Source organism: Lithobates pipiens, unplaced genomic scaffold (genome assembly GCF_037356315.1).
Source record: "Lithobates pipiens isolate NorthernLeopardFrog02 unplaced genomic scaffold, aLitPip1_a1.2 Scaffold_30, whole genome shotgun sequence".
Classification (NCBI taxonomy): Eukaryota; Metazoa; Chordata; class Amphibia; order Anura; family Ranidae; genus Lithobates; species Lithobates pipiens.
In genome coordinates, this window is record NW_027507791.1 from 103,511,775 (window position 1) to 103,528,702 (window position 16,928).

At 41.2% G+C, this 16,928-nt stretch overlaps 1 protein-coding gene across 3 annotated transcripts in view; it reads right to left on the reverse strand.

Annotated features, from left to right (window-relative positions):
• Positions 1 to 980: 980 nt before the first annotated feature.
• ACTN1 (actinin alpha 1) overlaps positions 981 to 16,928 on the reverse strand; it is a 220,814-nt gene continuing 204,866 nt past the window's right edge. The window contains exons 19-22 of one of the 3 annotated variants that reach the window (XM_077464719.1): positions 13,217 to 13,297; positions 12,774 to 12,839; positions 4,344 to 4,502; positions 981 to 1,859 (exon numbers count right to left, since the gene is read on the reverse strand). In XM_077464719.1, coding sequence (XP_077320845.1) covers positions 1,701 to 1,859; positions 4,344 to 4,502; positions 12,774 to 12,839; positions 13,217 to 13,297 — 465 coding nt within the window. In that variant the 3' untranslated portion in view covers positions 981 to 1,700. The remainder of the gene's footprint in view (positions 1,860 to 4,343; positions 4,503 to 12,773; positions 12,840 to 13,216; positions 13,298 to 16,928) is intronic. The other 2 variants (XM_077464721.1, XM_077464720.1) reach the window with 2 other exon arrangements.

Consider the following 16,928-nt stretch of genomic DNA (forward strand, 5'->3'; position numbering starts at 1 on the left):
GGAGTTGAGAAACATTGGTTTAGAGTATTTACCGTATGGTGGGGCTCATTAATATTATATTACATGGCCAAAGGTTTGTTGACACCTGACCATCACACCTATTATAAGCCTTGTGGCTATCCAGTTCCAAAATCATGGGCATTAATATAGAGCGTTACCCTTCATCTTTCATTGCCTATAAAAACCTCCACTATTCTGGGAAGGCTTTATTATATTCCGGGAGTGTCTGTTGAAATATGCATCCATTCAGCCAAAACAGATACTAATGTTGAATGAAAAGATCAGGCTTGCTATCAAGTGTTCCAGTTCATCCCAAAGGTGTTCAGTAGGACTTTGGTCAAACCTCTGTGCAGGTCACTTGGGTTCCTCTACACCAAACTTGTCAAACCATGTCTTTTTTGGAGCCGTCTGTGCACCTGAACTCAAACATTTGGAGGGTTGTCCATATACTTTAGTATATGGGTGGCACAGTGTAGTAGGTAACACTCTAGCAGGAAAAAGGGTCACTGGTTCGAATCCCAACCATGACACTACCTGCCTGGAGTTTGCATGTTCTCCCTGTGCCTGCATGGGCTTCCTCTGGGTACTCCGGTTTCCTCCCACACTCCAAAGACATGCTGGTAGGTTAATTGGCGTCTTTCTAAATTGCCCCTAATATACGAATGTGAGTTAAGGACCTTAGATTGTAAGCTCCTTGAGGGTAGGGACTGATGTGAATGTACAATGTATATGTAAAAGCGCTGCATAAATTGACGGCACTATTTAAGTACCATAAATAATAATAATAAATAATAATAATACAGTGCCCCATTTATATCCTGCAGTTTCTCTTGACCTATCCCAGGTCAGACTCCTCTGGGTAGCCTCAGACACAAATCTTTTACTGACAAAGATAAAAGAATTCCATGTACACACAACATATTGTTTAAACAGTATTATGAAATGTAATTTATTGGAAAGTAACCAATAACACAAAAAGATTAAAATTTAAACAGGAACTTCTTTAATAAGGTCTGTGACAAGCAGATATTGAGAACAAATGATTGAAGCTTCATATCTCAAAACAAACCATGGTAGCAACATTAAAAAGAAGTTGTTGAGCTGGTAAGAGAATGCTGCATTATATATCTTACATTAAATATTGAAAACATAGGGAATGTTTCTGCTTAAAAAAATATGGATAATTTCAATACGTTCCTTCTGCACCTTGAAATGGTTTACATTGCCGCAGTTTGAAAGAGATTGTATTTGGAGGATGAAAAAGAATGAATCATGCCTATTCATAACTAGTTAACAGTCACTGCTCCCTCAAGTGGTAGCAAAAAAGAAGACAGGCAAGGAGCTCAACATTACAACTATTGATGTCCAACAAACCACAAAAAGGTTATTTTCACTTTTGGCAGAAAAATACATTTCACCTTTTATTCCTCTCATAATAAAATAAGCTTTTTTTTTTTAAAGGTCTTTAGTAAAAATTTTATTTGTAAACTGTTACTGTAAGGACAAAAACAGATATTAACATGCCCTGCAATGCCAGAAAGACAAAAAGCTCTGAGCACCGCAGGAGCAAAATCGTGATTTTTTCGTTTTTTATTTTGTGAGCTATGGAGACAAAAAAAGGCGTGAAAGCTGAAACACCATTGCATACAGGAGCGGTGGACAATCAGCGCTGCAGTGACATCGAGGTGAGCAATGGTGGGTTAAAGGTCACTTTCACCATACAGCGCCGTTGAAAAAGACATATAGTCCAGAGCCCCTGGGACTGCATCATGCCCAATGTACGGTGCCATCCTAGCAATGCAATACTCTGCTTGATCTGGAGGAAGTTCACGGCGAAGTTCATCTGCAGTGATGTAATTCTGAAAAATAAAAAAATACATTATACAAACCTAGCTATTTTTGGTTACAGAGCCATTATGCCCCACACCTGTACCTGTGTGAGTGTGATGAGGTCAGATGAGAATATTATCTCAAGAAACATGGTGGGAGACAGAAGGTATATGTACCCAATGAGCTTGTTTAAAAGGCAGCAGTAAAAAATGCCACATGTTTTTATATCTATAAGGCATAGCCATGGGCTTTCCAAATATGCACTGCGTTCTACCAGCTTTGGAATTCTAAAGTCAGTGGAGCACAATGACAATTAATGGCCAGTCACAAAGCTTTTTCTGCTTTCATAAGCAGAGAAAATCTCTGGAGCTCCACCAGCATTTCATGACACGATACATGTAACCCTGCAATGTATAAATAGAGAGCCAATAGAAATATCTAATCTTGGTTATAAATAAGCACCTAGGATCCACGGATTTAAAGCGGTTCTGCACCTAAAAAAAAAAAAATATTAAAAGCCAGCAGCTACTAATATTGCAGCTGCTGACTTTTAATAAAATCACACTTACCTGTCCCAGGGTCCAGCAATGTCGGCGGCAGATGACGAGCGATCGCTCATCTCGCTGCTGCCACCGCCATCCTCTGTTAGGGAATTGGGAAGTGAAGCATCGCGGCTTCACTGCCCGGTTCCCTACTGCGCATGCGCGGGTCGCGCTGCGCGTCTCTTCTGGTCCCCCGCTGTGTCCTGGGAACTGTGTGTTTCCCAGAACACAACGGGGGGCGGGGCGTCTGCGGGGGTCTGCCCGGAAGTGGGTGCAGATACCTGGATAATCCAGGTAACTGCACCCCCCCTCCCCCCTGAAAGGTGCCGATTGTGGCACCGGAGGGGGGGAGGGATCAGATTAGCGGAACTTCCCCTTTAGGGTGAAGAACCGCTTTAAAGTCGTTGTGAAGGCTGAAGGTTTTTTACCTTCATTAATGTGTGCAGTTCTCCCGTAATATTTACCCAAGTCCAATCTCGATCCAGTGATGTGCACAAGATCTAAGGCTCTCCCGGGTCTCTCCCTCCTGATTGGCTGAGATGCAGGAGCCATTGGCACTCAAAAAAGGGAAGGGGCCCAGAGCGCCAGCGGGGGGACCCGAGAAGAGTTGGATCGGGCTGTTCAGTGCGAAACCACTGCACAGAGCAAGTATAATAGGTTTGTTATTATTTATTTTTTTTTATTTTTTTTAAATAAAACATTTTTATTTACAATCACTTTAAATTCAAATCAACCAATACAATTCAACCCTGGAAGTCGCATGGAAATACCAACAGTTCCATGTAGTGACATTCTGGGTAATTAAAAGGACATTAAAAGACAGATTAAAAAGGCACAGAACCGGATCCTCTACTTGGGATTCCCCCTCTGGCGCTCCTGGCCCCTCCCTCCTACCGTCTGCCCCCCATAGCAAGCAGCTTGCTCCCAAGCCACTGCTCCGTATGGCCATTCACACACAGTGCGACTCAACCCTACTCTCTCTTCATTGACTGTAATTGACATTAGCAGGAGCCAATGGCTCCCACTACTGTCTTAGCCAATGAGGAGAAAGAGACCCAGGAGAGCCACTGCTCTTGTGCACATCACTGGATCGGGCTCAGGTAAGTATAAAAGGAGAGGAGTAGGGAGGGAGGGGGGGTTGTAAAAAGGAAAAAAAAAAAAACAGTACAGTAGGAGTTCTAACACTAAAGAGAGACACAAACTGATATAATGTATGTAGATATAAAACCCTTTAACATACACTGAACACACTTCAAGTTCTTTAGAGATAAACTTTTTGCCTGCAAGCAAAAAGGGCAGACAATACTTTAAAAGTGTTTGTTAGGGTCAAAAATGTTCTTCTATAGTACCCTCTGGTATACAACACTAAGCTCCCCAGTGGATGTCATTTTTAAAAATATGCGGTATAATAGCTTCAGATCGCTGTTCGGCACTCGGCTGACTGCCCGCCAGTTTCCTGTCCCAATCTGATAGCTGCTGAGGGAGGTGCTGGGAAACCCCCACTGACGTCAGCCGAGATGAGGAGAGGATACCAATTGGCAGTCACGTGAGCGCCGAATGACGCTTGTAAGCTATTATACCGCATATTTTTCAAAATTACATCTACTTGGGAGCTTATTATATAATAGACAGCACTATAGAAGAAAAACACTTTTTTTTTTAGAGCGGGGGGGATTGGAGAGCTGACAAGATGGGAGGGGGGAAGGTCAAAAGAGGAGACACAGACACACAGAGCAGGGCTGTGGCTGACAGAAGCACATATGCGACAACGATGTCAGCAGCCCTGATTATCGTGGTCAGCATACAGAGGGTGGGGCAGAAACTGGCAGGATCAGCCAGGTGATACAAGGGAGCAATTTACACACCACAAGTACTGTGCTGTACAACATGCTTTAGGGAAACAAGATGAATACATTTTTTTGGGTTAACAAACACTAATATTTAATGCCATAAAAATGACCATACACATACCTTATCACCAGCCAGGACCTTAAAAGAAGACATAACTTGGTCTGCGGTGTCTGTGTCTGCAGTTTCCCGAGACATGAAGTCAATGAAGGCTTGAAATGTTACCACTCCTAGTCGGTTAGGATCCACAATACTCATAATGCGGGCAAATTCTGCTTCACCCTACAAAGGAAACATATTAGAATATTGGTATTCTAATGTGACAATACCTCTCCCTGCAGATAGTTTATGGAAATACACCCATGTGCTGCTTCTAGGACAGCTTTTGGACCACCTGACAGCTACCCATTACTTCATCTGTTGGCAACTACAATATATTAGAAAAACATAAAAAAACTGTGCAAATGAGAACTTGTTGCTCAGCCTAGGATTCCTTATAAACTCAACATCTTATCCAATATATATATTAGTTTTACCTTTTAATATCTCCTCGCTAACCCTGCCCAATGCAACAGCGAGGTTCCCAATTTTGACAGTAATCTGGCTAGTGTTCAATGGTGCTCATGATCACACAGGAACTTTCAATAGTTCATGCAATCACCTAGTATTCAGCTTCTTTATCTTTTGATCATTGCCTATTTTCCTTTTTATTTTGGTACATCACCATTGCACCAGGTTTCCCGTTTTATGGTGGCTCCCTTCTCTTGCAGCATCCTATGGAACCACCCCTGACCTGTGATGGACTACTGACTGCACTATCCATTGTCAACTGATTCCTGTGAAGACAAGAAGTTCAGGGTGGCAGAGAGCAGCACTGAAAGGTTGTAAACTGCAAGTGCTAGGGAAAGTTTTTTTTTATTGTGTTCAATGTATTAAGCTAATCATGTTGGGAATTTAATGCAACTTTAGCCTGTCACTCATGGACAACTCTCTCTGCACAGGGAATTTTCACTTTGATTAGCGAATGAGGCGAAGCTTTGGTGACTTCAATCATTCAATTGTGTTAAGCAAAAATCCTGTTTTTGCTTTTTTTTTTTTTTTTTTAAACTGCCTGCTGTCTGGGGAAATTTTTAATTTTTCACATACATGTTAAAATCATTTTTTTATTAGAAACCTAAACATCACATATTTTATAAACAGTATTTTTTTATATACTTTTTTTCCATTTTAACTTTATTACTAACACAAAGGGGCCAAACAAGCCTCCTTGTGATAGCTTTGGGCAACAACAGGTACTCTTTAGACGCCTTTCACACTGGTGCGGTTTTCAGACGCTGGAAATAGCCTCTGCTAAGTGCCTGAAAATCGCCTCCCATTCACTCTAGTGTGACTTTTCACACTCGGACAGTGCACTTGTGGGACTGTCTGAAAAATCCTGAGAGCAGCATCTTTGGGGCGGGTTGGGAGCAGTGTATTAAGTGCTCCCAAAACACCCTGCCCATTGGAATGAATGAGCAGCACTTTCAAAGCACTATAAAAGCATGACAAAACGGGAGTATTTAACCCTGAAAAGCGCCACTCAAACATTGCTAAAGCGCCGCTAAAACAACCACCGCTTTAGCGCGAAGGGGCAGCACTTTCAGTATGAAAGCAGCTTTATGGAGATATCAGGGGTCTATTAGACCCCTGATATCTTTCCTGCTCTATATTGCATTTGATCTTGTTTGATCAGATGCTCCCCTGGCTGTAATGGCCAGGGAAAGACAACACTGAATACTTGACAAAATCCTTGTTGTTTCCAAGTTCATTTGTCACAAAGGATATGGGGGGATGGATGTTTTTCCCTCACCAATGTGAGCAGCCGACCCAACTGCTTACGGTGGTACCAGGCTCGCTGGGGGGAACAGGAGAGTCTGGGAACAGTAGCAGGCAGGGTGAAGGGCTCTGCAGCACTGTAAAAGTGATTACCACCTGGATCGCCTTTTACATGAAAGCTGATCACCAGCGCAAAACAAACAAAAAACAAAGATACCAGGGTCATGGCTGCAGCTATAGTCCTGTTATGACCACGTGCTGTTCTGGCCGTTTATATGCATATGCTGGGCGACAAGAAGGTAATTTTCTTTCCACGTGTTTTATTTAGTGCCGCTTTACCGATGTTTTAGCGGCGCTATTCGGCCGCTAATGGGGTGGTTTTAACCCCCGCTAGCAGCTGATAAAGGGTTAAAATCGCCAGCAAATCGCCACTGCGTCAGCGCTTTGCCGGTGGGTTTGTGGCACTGCCCCATGGTTTTTAATAGGAAGGGCCGCTTTATAGCGCTGCAAAGATGCAGTTTGCAGGACTTTTTTGACCGTCCTGCAAGCGCATCGCTCCAGTGTGAAAGCCCTGTGTAATAGATTACTGTGTGTGTCTAAATTATTGTCCCCTAAAAACCTGGATGATTATTTCAACAAATACTTGGAATTGTACATTTTTTTTCCCCACATCATTAGACTTGCATTGAAGTTTAAATAAAATACCACGAATGGCTTGTCTAGCCTACTTTTGTAGATCAGTCCACCTAAAACAGATATGGGCTAAATCATCCACCAACTTTTTGTACCTCTAAACTGACAAGATCTCCCAATTTCCTACAGCTTGGTATCAGAAACAGTCATTTTTGTGTTATATAACAAGCCAGCGGGTGAATTAAATAAATTAAATTAAAATTATTTTCAAAACTGCACTGGCCTCTGGTCCAAGAAACATTAATAATGTACAAAATTAGCCAAAATAAAGTAGCAAAAGCAAAATGTATTCATTTTTTTTTTTTACTTTCTGATCTTTACATTTATTATGCAAAAACATTGATCAGATTCGTTTCATCAGTATTGTGGCTTTTTGAATTAGATTTGGACAATGAAAAAATACTCCTATAACCCATCAAAATGAATTACTTTAACAAAATCTTGAATTTCAATGGAAAAAACAGTAGTACATCGTTTAAATGGAATAACTGATGAAATAAATCAATATAGTAAATTAAAGCCTGACTCCAGCCAAAATGTTTTTCGTTTTTGTGGGAGTGGGTAAAAGTGAGAACCTTATTGCTGGTGTCATCATTGGGGCAATTTCCCTTCACTTCCTGTCCCGGTGACCCCAGGACAAAAATGAAAGGGATGAGCTAGAGACTAAACAAAAAGAACAGTACTGCTCAAATATCACAAATATTAATCCGGTTGATCCTACTCTCTGCTGGTGCCAGTTGCTACTAATGCTGGCTAGTCAAGCTCCATCCAGATTACAACACGGCAAATATACAATAAATAAGAAATGGCTTCAGCCCGGCTCTCCATCCCTTGGGCTCTTTCATAAGTGGAGAGCCGAGCTGAAGCCATTTCTCATTTATTAATGTATATCTTATTGGAGCAACGATAAATCACAAATAACCATACAATCATACTAGAGAAATATATACAAATCATTTATAATAGGGGAAAAAAATTGTTTTCAAAATTGGTGAAAAAAAAAAAAAAAAAGTCCAGTGTAGGAAAATGTGAATATCAATAGCAATATTGTACAGTCCTTCAAAAAAGTTGTGCATGCTTGACAGACAAATCCCAGAGTCAGTGTTCATACATTTGTGCAAACTCCGCCACCATGTGCAATGGCCGCTCACCTCAATTCCAAAGGTAATGCGCATCAAACGTCATATGCTATCATCCATCATTGACCATCGCACATGTAACAAGGAAATATAAAACAGTAGCTTTCGTAATATAAAACAGTAGCTTATTTAAAAATAAAACACAGATATGGGGTCACATATGAGAGAGACGCTGAAAAAGAAAAACGTTGGTTTCGGCCGTAAGCGGAAGTTACGTCACCCGGCTCCTCCCAACACGTTGCATCACTATCACATGGCTTTATCAAGGGACTTTATCTCTTGATAAAGTCCCTTGACAGTGATGCAATGCATCAGCAAAAGCCGGGTGATGTCACTTCTGGATACGGCCAAAACCGAAGTTCTCCTTTTCCAGCGTCTCGCTGATGTGTGACCCCATATCTGTGTGGCTACCGGCACATCTGTGATTTTAAATGCAAGTCTACCTTTGTTTTATTTTTAAATAAACTACTGTTAGGGCTCATGCCCGATTATTTGCTCTGACATCACTCAGTATAGCTTTCTGAATCTCCTAAGCATTGGAGCCAGAGCCTACCGGTTGAGAATTTTCTGCTACACTCCTTGGATGCACCTATGTATGCATTATGTAGATGCTTCAAATTTTTGTATTTTTTCAAAATTGAGATTTGTATAAAATATACACATTTGTATTTGTTAGAGAAAAATGTCCATGTGTTTTCCTGAGGAAGCTGCATGGCGAAACATGTTGAACTTGTATGGAAAACTGAACAGACATGTGGATACACCAGATAGAAAGGAACAGACGTCACTTATTCTATGTGACTATTGTCTTTGTCCTTTTTTCATGTTCTAATAAAATAATTTATTTTTTCATACTTTGTTGTTGCATACTAATTTTAATATAATAAGCACCCACAAAGTCCCATACTGCCCATTTGTTTTTTCTCTTGTTTTCTATAAAGGGATGATGGTGCCAAAATAACATATTGGAGTTTTTATCACTCTAATCCACAATTTTAAATAAACTACTGTTTTATAGTTCACCAAATGATTTCTCTTCCTTGCTGCATGTGCGCTGACCAATGACGGATAGCATATGAAGTTTGCTTCAGCAGTTTGACTTGCATTACCTTTGGAATTGAGTTGAGCGGCCATTGCACATGGTGGTGAAATTTGCTCTTTGTGGATTCAGCAGAAATGTATGAACGCTGACGCTGGGAGTTGTCTGACAAACATGCACAACGTTATTGAAAAAGGACTGTACACCGATATACACATTTTCCTACACTGGACTTTATTTTCACCAATCTCGAAAATATTATTTTTCCCCTATTGTACATGCTTTGTATATATTGCTCTATTGTATTATATTATTGTATACTTGCAGTGTATGAAGCTTTTCAGTGCAGATGGGCAACAAGAACACAAACAGCAATAGAAAACCCGACAGAGGTTTTAACTCAAAGTTGTGCATGGAGTCCTTGAGAGTGTGATGCACTCTTTCCATTAGTCTAATGGATTCCATGCGAAGGAGCACCTATGACCAAGGAACAGAAGAACATCGCCAATGTAGGGCAATGGCACTAAATGGCACTAAAGAGTGTATGTGCCAAATTTTGATGGGGGGAAGACACCTCTGGGAGCTTGGCAAATAAGATGCACATCTCATATGTCAAGGTCACAGGTACCCCTGTTATTTGAAGCACAAGTGAAGAGGTTCGCTGCCATAAGGGTTTCAGAATTGTACAGCTCCAGAACGTATGTAGGAGAGTGCCCCTGTCCCGACATCCCCTAAAACATGTGTCAGGAACTAGTGGGAGAGTCTGTACAGCCTGTAGGGGTATAATACCAACAGGTATGCAATTTAACTACGGTATCTTTAATAGCGATAGAGCGTGTCCTCTACCGAGATCTCCCGATCCACCTCCGCCTCCCATCCCAATATAGCTATAGATTTGGCTGTAGTATCATGATCCTTGAGGTATTTATATAGGATTGAGATAGTCCCCCTATCTCTGGATGCCTCATTGCAGAGGTTCTCGCATGGTGATTTGACTGAATTAGCATTCTGGGTAACCATACTAGAGAATAAAGTCGTATTTGTAGAATTCAGAGCGGTGAAGGGCATAATTGTGTTGTAGATGCTCAAATGTACAGAAGGAGGAACCGTGCAGCAGAGAGTCTAGAGTTACTAGGCCTTGTGAGGTCCAGCTGGCAAACTCTTGGTCTGTATTGAAGGCTGCGGGGAATTGAGGATCACCTAGGAAAGAGGCAAGGGTTGGAGAGCAATTTGAATTTCACCTTATAGAGAGACCAGAAATAAAGGCACTGACCTACAATACCATTTAGCTGTGCAACATCTTTAGGAGAAACAGAGCTTGACCAGAGGAGATCCGGAAGGTAGAACGGGACCACGGAGATCCTTTCAAACTGCAACCATCGGACGGAGGATGGGGGCTATGCCATTGTGCCAATTGTATTAGGCGTGAGGGTAAGTAATATTTTCATAGGTCTGGGCAGCCTAGTCTGCCTCTGGACTGCGCTCTATGTATCAACAGGCGGCTCATGAGAGGCTTCTTATTTTGCCAGACAAATTTAAGCAGTTCGGACTGCACCACCATTATCGTGGAGCAGGGGACATAAATCGGTAAAGATCTGAAGTAAAATAATAGTTTTGGTAGAATTGACATTTTTATTGAATAAATTTGACCCAAGAATGATATATGGTATGATGACCATTGGGTGAGTAATTGTTTTATATTAGAGAAGGCTTGTGGGTAATTATGCATGTATATCAGTTTGAGGGAAGGGGCTAGTCAGATCACAAAGTATTGTAGGGACCCAAGTATTGTAGGACGAAAGTTCTGGGGAAAGGTGTGATCCTTGCCTGGGTTTGGGATTAAGGACATATTCGCCAACAACATGTTATCCGGAAAAGATTCCCCTCTCAGTATAAGGTTATATAGTTTGGCCATCTTAGGGACTGGAATTCCAGCAAATTTATTATAATATGGTGCTGTGTAACCATCTGGGCCTGGGATTTTGGAGGATTTTAAAGACAAGATGATAGAGGCTATTTCTTCCTCCTTGCAAGGGGTGTTGAGAAGCTGTAAATGCTCCTCAGCGAGCTTAGGTAGCGAGAGAGAATCTAGCCTAGCCAGGTCTGAAAGGAGGGGCAGTTTGGGGATGAAGGGTCTAATAGAAGTGTTTGGTAGTAGGAGGAGAATATCGTTAGGATATCATTGGGGTAGGTTGTGAGGTTCCCGTTATTGCGTCATTTTTAAGATTGTGTTGGTTGTGTAGATGGTTTCAACTTTCAAACATAGCCAAGGTCAAATTGCTATCCAAGAGAAAGTGGGCCTTGGACCAGTGAAGAGATTTTTCAGTTTTAAAGTGTCCAGGGCGCTTCTCTTGCTATTGACTTGATTCAGCAATTTCTGAGAAGGGGACTGGCCATGTCTGTGGTATAGTTGTCAAAGGTCGTACGTAAGCGTGCGAATATCTTTACGTTTTTGGAGTTTCCTGGAACATGGTAATTTCTATGAGATGACCCCTTAACACAGCTTTATGGGCTGCCAATAGAGTTATGGGGGAGATCCCCTCAATGTCGTTGTGGTGAAAGTAGTCAGTTAAGCGATCAGATAATTGACTAACTATGCTAGGATCAGTGAGTAAGGAGTCATTAAGGCACCAGGCCCTAGTGGCATTGGAGAGTCCTATGCAGGAAAGGTTAGAGGATACTATGTGGTGGTCGGACCAGGGACATACGTGTATGTCTGCTGAAGTGGAATTCGCTACTAGGATAGAGGAGCAAAAAATGTAGTCAATTCGGGAGTAACTATCATGGGGGTGGGAATAAAATGTATATCCTCAAATACCCACATTGTGTGCCCTGATAGGTCTATCATTTGATGTGACCTAAGGGAGTATTAGAGAGATTTAGGGATTTAGAGAAGATCTGTAAAAAGGAGCGGACCAAAATCTCTCCTGGAGATGTGTGCAAGCCTGGTAACCAACTACAAGAAACGTCTTACCTCTGTGCTTGCCAACAATAGGTTTATTCACCAAGTACCAAGCCATGTTTTGCTTGGGGTTCAAATACTTATTTTACTCACTGAACTTTAACTCAATTCATAACATTTGTATCATGTGTTTTTTGGGATTTTTGGTCTGTCTATCTCATTTAAAATACACCTATGATAAAAATTATATACCTTAATTTCTTTGTACGTGGGCAAACTTACAAAATCAAATAATCATTTTACCCACTGTGTGTGTGTGTATATATATTTTATACATATATATATACACACACACACATAGTGTAAACAGTATATATTGTATATATCAAAAAAGGTTCTCCAATCAGGTGTTCATTCCTTACTACCCTACGTCAGCTGTTTTTGAGTTAGGTGACAGTTGTACCTTGACAACTTCTTCCATGATGCAACTATCAGGGCTCCTTCCTTCACAATCCTATCACAGGATATTGAAGTTGATGGTTAGTTTAGAAATGCATTTAGATAGCAGGAGGGGTTTCTATAGCTCACAGAGGTAACCTGTGAAGGCTGATAAGACTGCTTGAGATATTACTGCAGAATGTCCAGGAAGTTAGAAGTTCACTGGATTTCTGGCAGGATCAGCAGGTATTTTTTTTTGCACTTATTCAACAGACATAACAAAAAACGCTTTTGGTTGAATATTGAACAGACCAAAAAGGAGCAAAAAAAAGGGAATTTTAATTGTTAGAGTTTACATATATTTTAAGACTTATAACAGCCTGAACCAGTTTTGTGGGTCCCCCCCCCCCCCCCCCCCTCCGGACACACAAGAAATCAGGAGCCTTTATAAGAAAGTATGATTTTTGTGCTACAGAGTATTTGTGTTCTTACAACATCACACAATGCAAGCAGGCATTTTACATTACCATGTTGTAACCCATGGAGATAAGGCAGGCCCGGAAATCATCACTGTCCAGCATACCAATCTTCTTCTGCAGGAGGACCAGTGGTGGAGAGGAGAGAACAGAAACAGGCAGTAAAGAGAAGAAAGAGGACAGTAAGAAAAGTAAAGCAGCAGTAGGGGGTATATAAAGATGTGTTAGGAAAATTGTAAACACATAAGAAATATATGTTAGAGGTATAACAGAAGCAGAGGTTTGGAAGGTATTTAAAAGAAAGTGTAGAACAGATTAAAGAAGAAGAGAACAGGTAGACAAGAGAAGCAATCAACATCAAAGAAATAAGGAGAAAAATAAATTATTCCTTCTCAGTATGATGTACAAAAACGTTTGTTCACAATGCCTGGGAAACCAAGAGTCATGTTAAAATGAAATACCCGGCTCAACTTATCAACTCCAATTTTCAGTACCTGAGGGTCGTTGCCAATATCGTAACCCAAGCTGATGAGGCAGGCCTTAAATTCCTCTGGGCCAAGTGTGCCGTTGTGATCCTTGTGACAGCAAGTGAGAGTTCAGGTGTCCGGGACATGCCATGCCAGGGGTGGGTGATAGGGTGAGAGCAGAGAGGGTTGGTTTGTGAATAAAGGGTCATGCAGATGAAGCGGGAAAGGACATGCATAGGATGGAGGGAACAAAAAGAACATAGTTAGAATTAATAATTGTGACAAGGATGTATTTAACAGTGGATGATTTTGAGTTTGTGCACATAGAAGAACCTCACAACCCCATGTTCAGCATTCACTTTTCATTAAACAGAGTTATTCACCTACAACAGAATTGGTAATGTTCCTAGGATAACAGGCAGGCTCATGCTTGAGTGCCTTATATATGTACAAACGTGGACAAAATTTGTTGGTGCCCTTCCACAACCATGGAAGAACCCAAAACTTTTACTGAAATAGCTTGAATCTGCCCAAATCCAAAAGGCATCCATCAATGTTTATTAAATTTAACAAAAATTTGACTTTGCTTTTGATTTGTGATTTCCCGGGAATATTTTAAATAAAAATAAACTGAAATGGCATTGGCAAAAATGATGGGACCCGTAACCCGATATTTCAATGCATAAACATAAGGGGCTATCAGTGCAAACAAGCAATTTCTGTAGCTCTCAATGCACATGCCAACAGGTAATTCGGTCTACTTTTCTTGAGCAAACTGCTCCAACTGTCCCAAATTAGAAGGGTGCCTACACCAGACTGAAACTTTCAGCATGTTCCCTAGATATTTAATAGGATTTAAATCAGGACTCATAAGGCCACCTCAGAATAGTCAGATGTTTTGTTCTTGGATACTTTTAGCTGCGTGTGGGTCATTATTCATTTGGAGAACCCATGACATGCAACTGAAACAAAGCTTTCTGGACACTGGGCATTTTGTTTCGCTCCAGAATTCCTCGATAGTCTTGAGGCTTCGATGCACCATGCACGAATTCAAGGCACCATGTGCCAGACAGAGTCAAGCTGCCCTCAAACATTACCAAGCCTCCTCTATGTTTCTAAATAGGTGTTCATCTTTTTGTTTGTGACCATTTAGAGACGTGACTAGCCAAAATCTCCAGCACAGTCTTCCCCTGTGAAATGGACATTCTCCCAGAAGCATTGGGGTTTGTCAATATTCATTTCTGAAAATTCTGGTTTGGTCCTTTTTGTTTTTCTTCTTTGTTAGTTCTTCTAGGCCTTCTTCCTTTGAACTCACTGTCACTCAAAAAGGGACAGATTGTGTAATCGGACACTGATGTACCTTGACCCTGGCTTTCTGTCTACTACTGCACTACAATTCTGTTAAAGGTGTACATTTTTCTCTTGTGGCCACATCCAGGGAGGTTGGCAACACTCTCCATGGACCTTAAAAACTTATAATAAATATCTAAACAGTAGTTCCAGGAACAGAAAGTTGCATGGAGAAAGTATTGTTCAATAAGGTGCACCCAATGATACCAAAGAGAAAATTGACCACTTTTCCCTATTTAAATAGACTGACTGGCTGATTACAAGATCAAAGACATATAGGATACCAATCACAGAGTTTAAACTATCACTATGATACAATGTATTATAATGTTTTCAAGGGGTGCCAACAAATCTGGGCCATTTCAGAATATCTTTATATATTTGTACAGTAAGCAATTTGCCTCTTTTCACATTTCCTTTGCTTTACCCTATGACAATGGGAACTTCCCTTTTCAGGTGAAGTTACATTTTAAGAATTAAACAAATGATAGAAGAATATCTCTATTTGTCTCTTCTAAACTTGAGCGCCAACAGTGTGCTTATTTTCAGTGAGGACCTGCATAAACCTTCCATTCAAATTATATCCAATTGAAAGAACCCTAATGCTACACAGCTGTTTGCACATTTTTATTATTAACAATATCCTATTAATATTCAGTTACTAATAGCACAAGATTTTAAAGTGTATCTTAACTCAAAAACACTTATTATAGTGCAGCTTACCAATCCTTAGATGCGGTGGCTGCTTTAGTTTTCTGTTTACCACCTTTTGTTACTTTATTTTCGCCAGGTGGTCTGACCAGTAACACGCTTCCTCTTTTAGGGTGGCTCCTCCATCTATCTATGGAGGAGCAATGGAGACACCCTTGGACAGCAGCATTGTCTGGAGAGGGTAGTGTAATGCCGCATACACACGATCAAACTATCCGCCCGTGTGTGGGCTCCGGCGGACTTTTTTTTCCCCCCAAAGGTCCGGCGGACTTAGCCCTTGTACACACGGTCAGAGATTCCGACAACCAAATCCGTCGGATTTTGTCAGACACTGTTGCATACACACGGTCGGACAGAGTTTTCGGAAAATCCGACGTAATTATTTCGTTACGACGGGACTACATTCACGCTAGTAGCCAATAGCTTTGGTGTAGGAATTTGATCTAAGCATGCGTGGCACTTTGTCCGATCGGAATTCTCTACACATGATCGGAGTATGTCCGATCGGAGCATTTTGTCGGAAAAATTTACCAACAAGTTGGAAAACTTGGTCCGTCGGATACTCCGACGGAAACAGTCCGATGTAGACCACATACAGTCGGAATATCCGACAAAACGGTCCGATCGGACACATTCTGTCGGAATCTTCGACCGTGTGTACAAGGGCTAAGAAAGTAGTTTTGACTCAAAAATGATTGTCATTGACAATCCGGCCATGTGTGTGCTAGTCCGCCGGTCTTTTGAAATGAACGGACTTTCCCGCACACGTAGAAAAGTCAGTTCATTTTGAACGTGGCTCCAGGTAGACGGGACTAGCGCAGGAGGTCAATGTCGCCGCCTTTGGCGCGAGATTGACACGTTTTTGGCCCCGTCACCTGGAATGGACTTAAAGGGGAAGCCCTACGCCGCCCAAGGTCCATATCAGACCCTTGTCAGAGCACGCAGCCTGCTAGTCAGGAAAGGGGGTGGGGACGAGCGAGTGCCCCCCCCTCCTGAGCCCTCCAGAGGATGCCTCCGCTTCAAAGTGCGGCGGTTTGTCCGGCGGGCTAAGTCCGCCGGAGAGTCTGATCATGTGTACGCGGCATTAGACTGACTAGTAGATTTAGAGTGGCTTTAAATTTTGTTAATCGCTTATTTAAAGCCCAACTCCAGCTTACACCTGTTAAGCAGTTACAGATTTTTTTTTCTTCTTTTTGGGATAAAGGTTTTACATAAATGAATAAAAGCTAACTATTGTAAGCACCCCTGACAGTGTTAAATGCTTTGCTTCAACCCCCTAAATGCCACCTTTGCTAGACAGCTTGGTCTGGTAAAAAAAAAAAAAAAAAAAAAATGTTGAAAAATAACAGACTTAATAGCTGGATCAGCCCCTTAAAATAATAGGAAAAAAAGCCTAAACTAAAAAAACGAATGCAGCCACCACATTTAAGGATTGCTAAGCAGGAATATATATTTGGTTTTAGATATGCTTTTAATAGGTGTAAAAGTATTTCCGTATTCAGAAATATGATTCAATTGTATAAACACATAACAGCAGATGTAAGACTGGTGTAGTAGCAGAAGCAGAGCATAAAGACATGCATGTTTATTGCGTATAACCATTTATTTATCTTGGTTCATGCATAATTACTGTGATCTACATACTTGTATACCAGTGCTCTTTACATTAGTACATGCA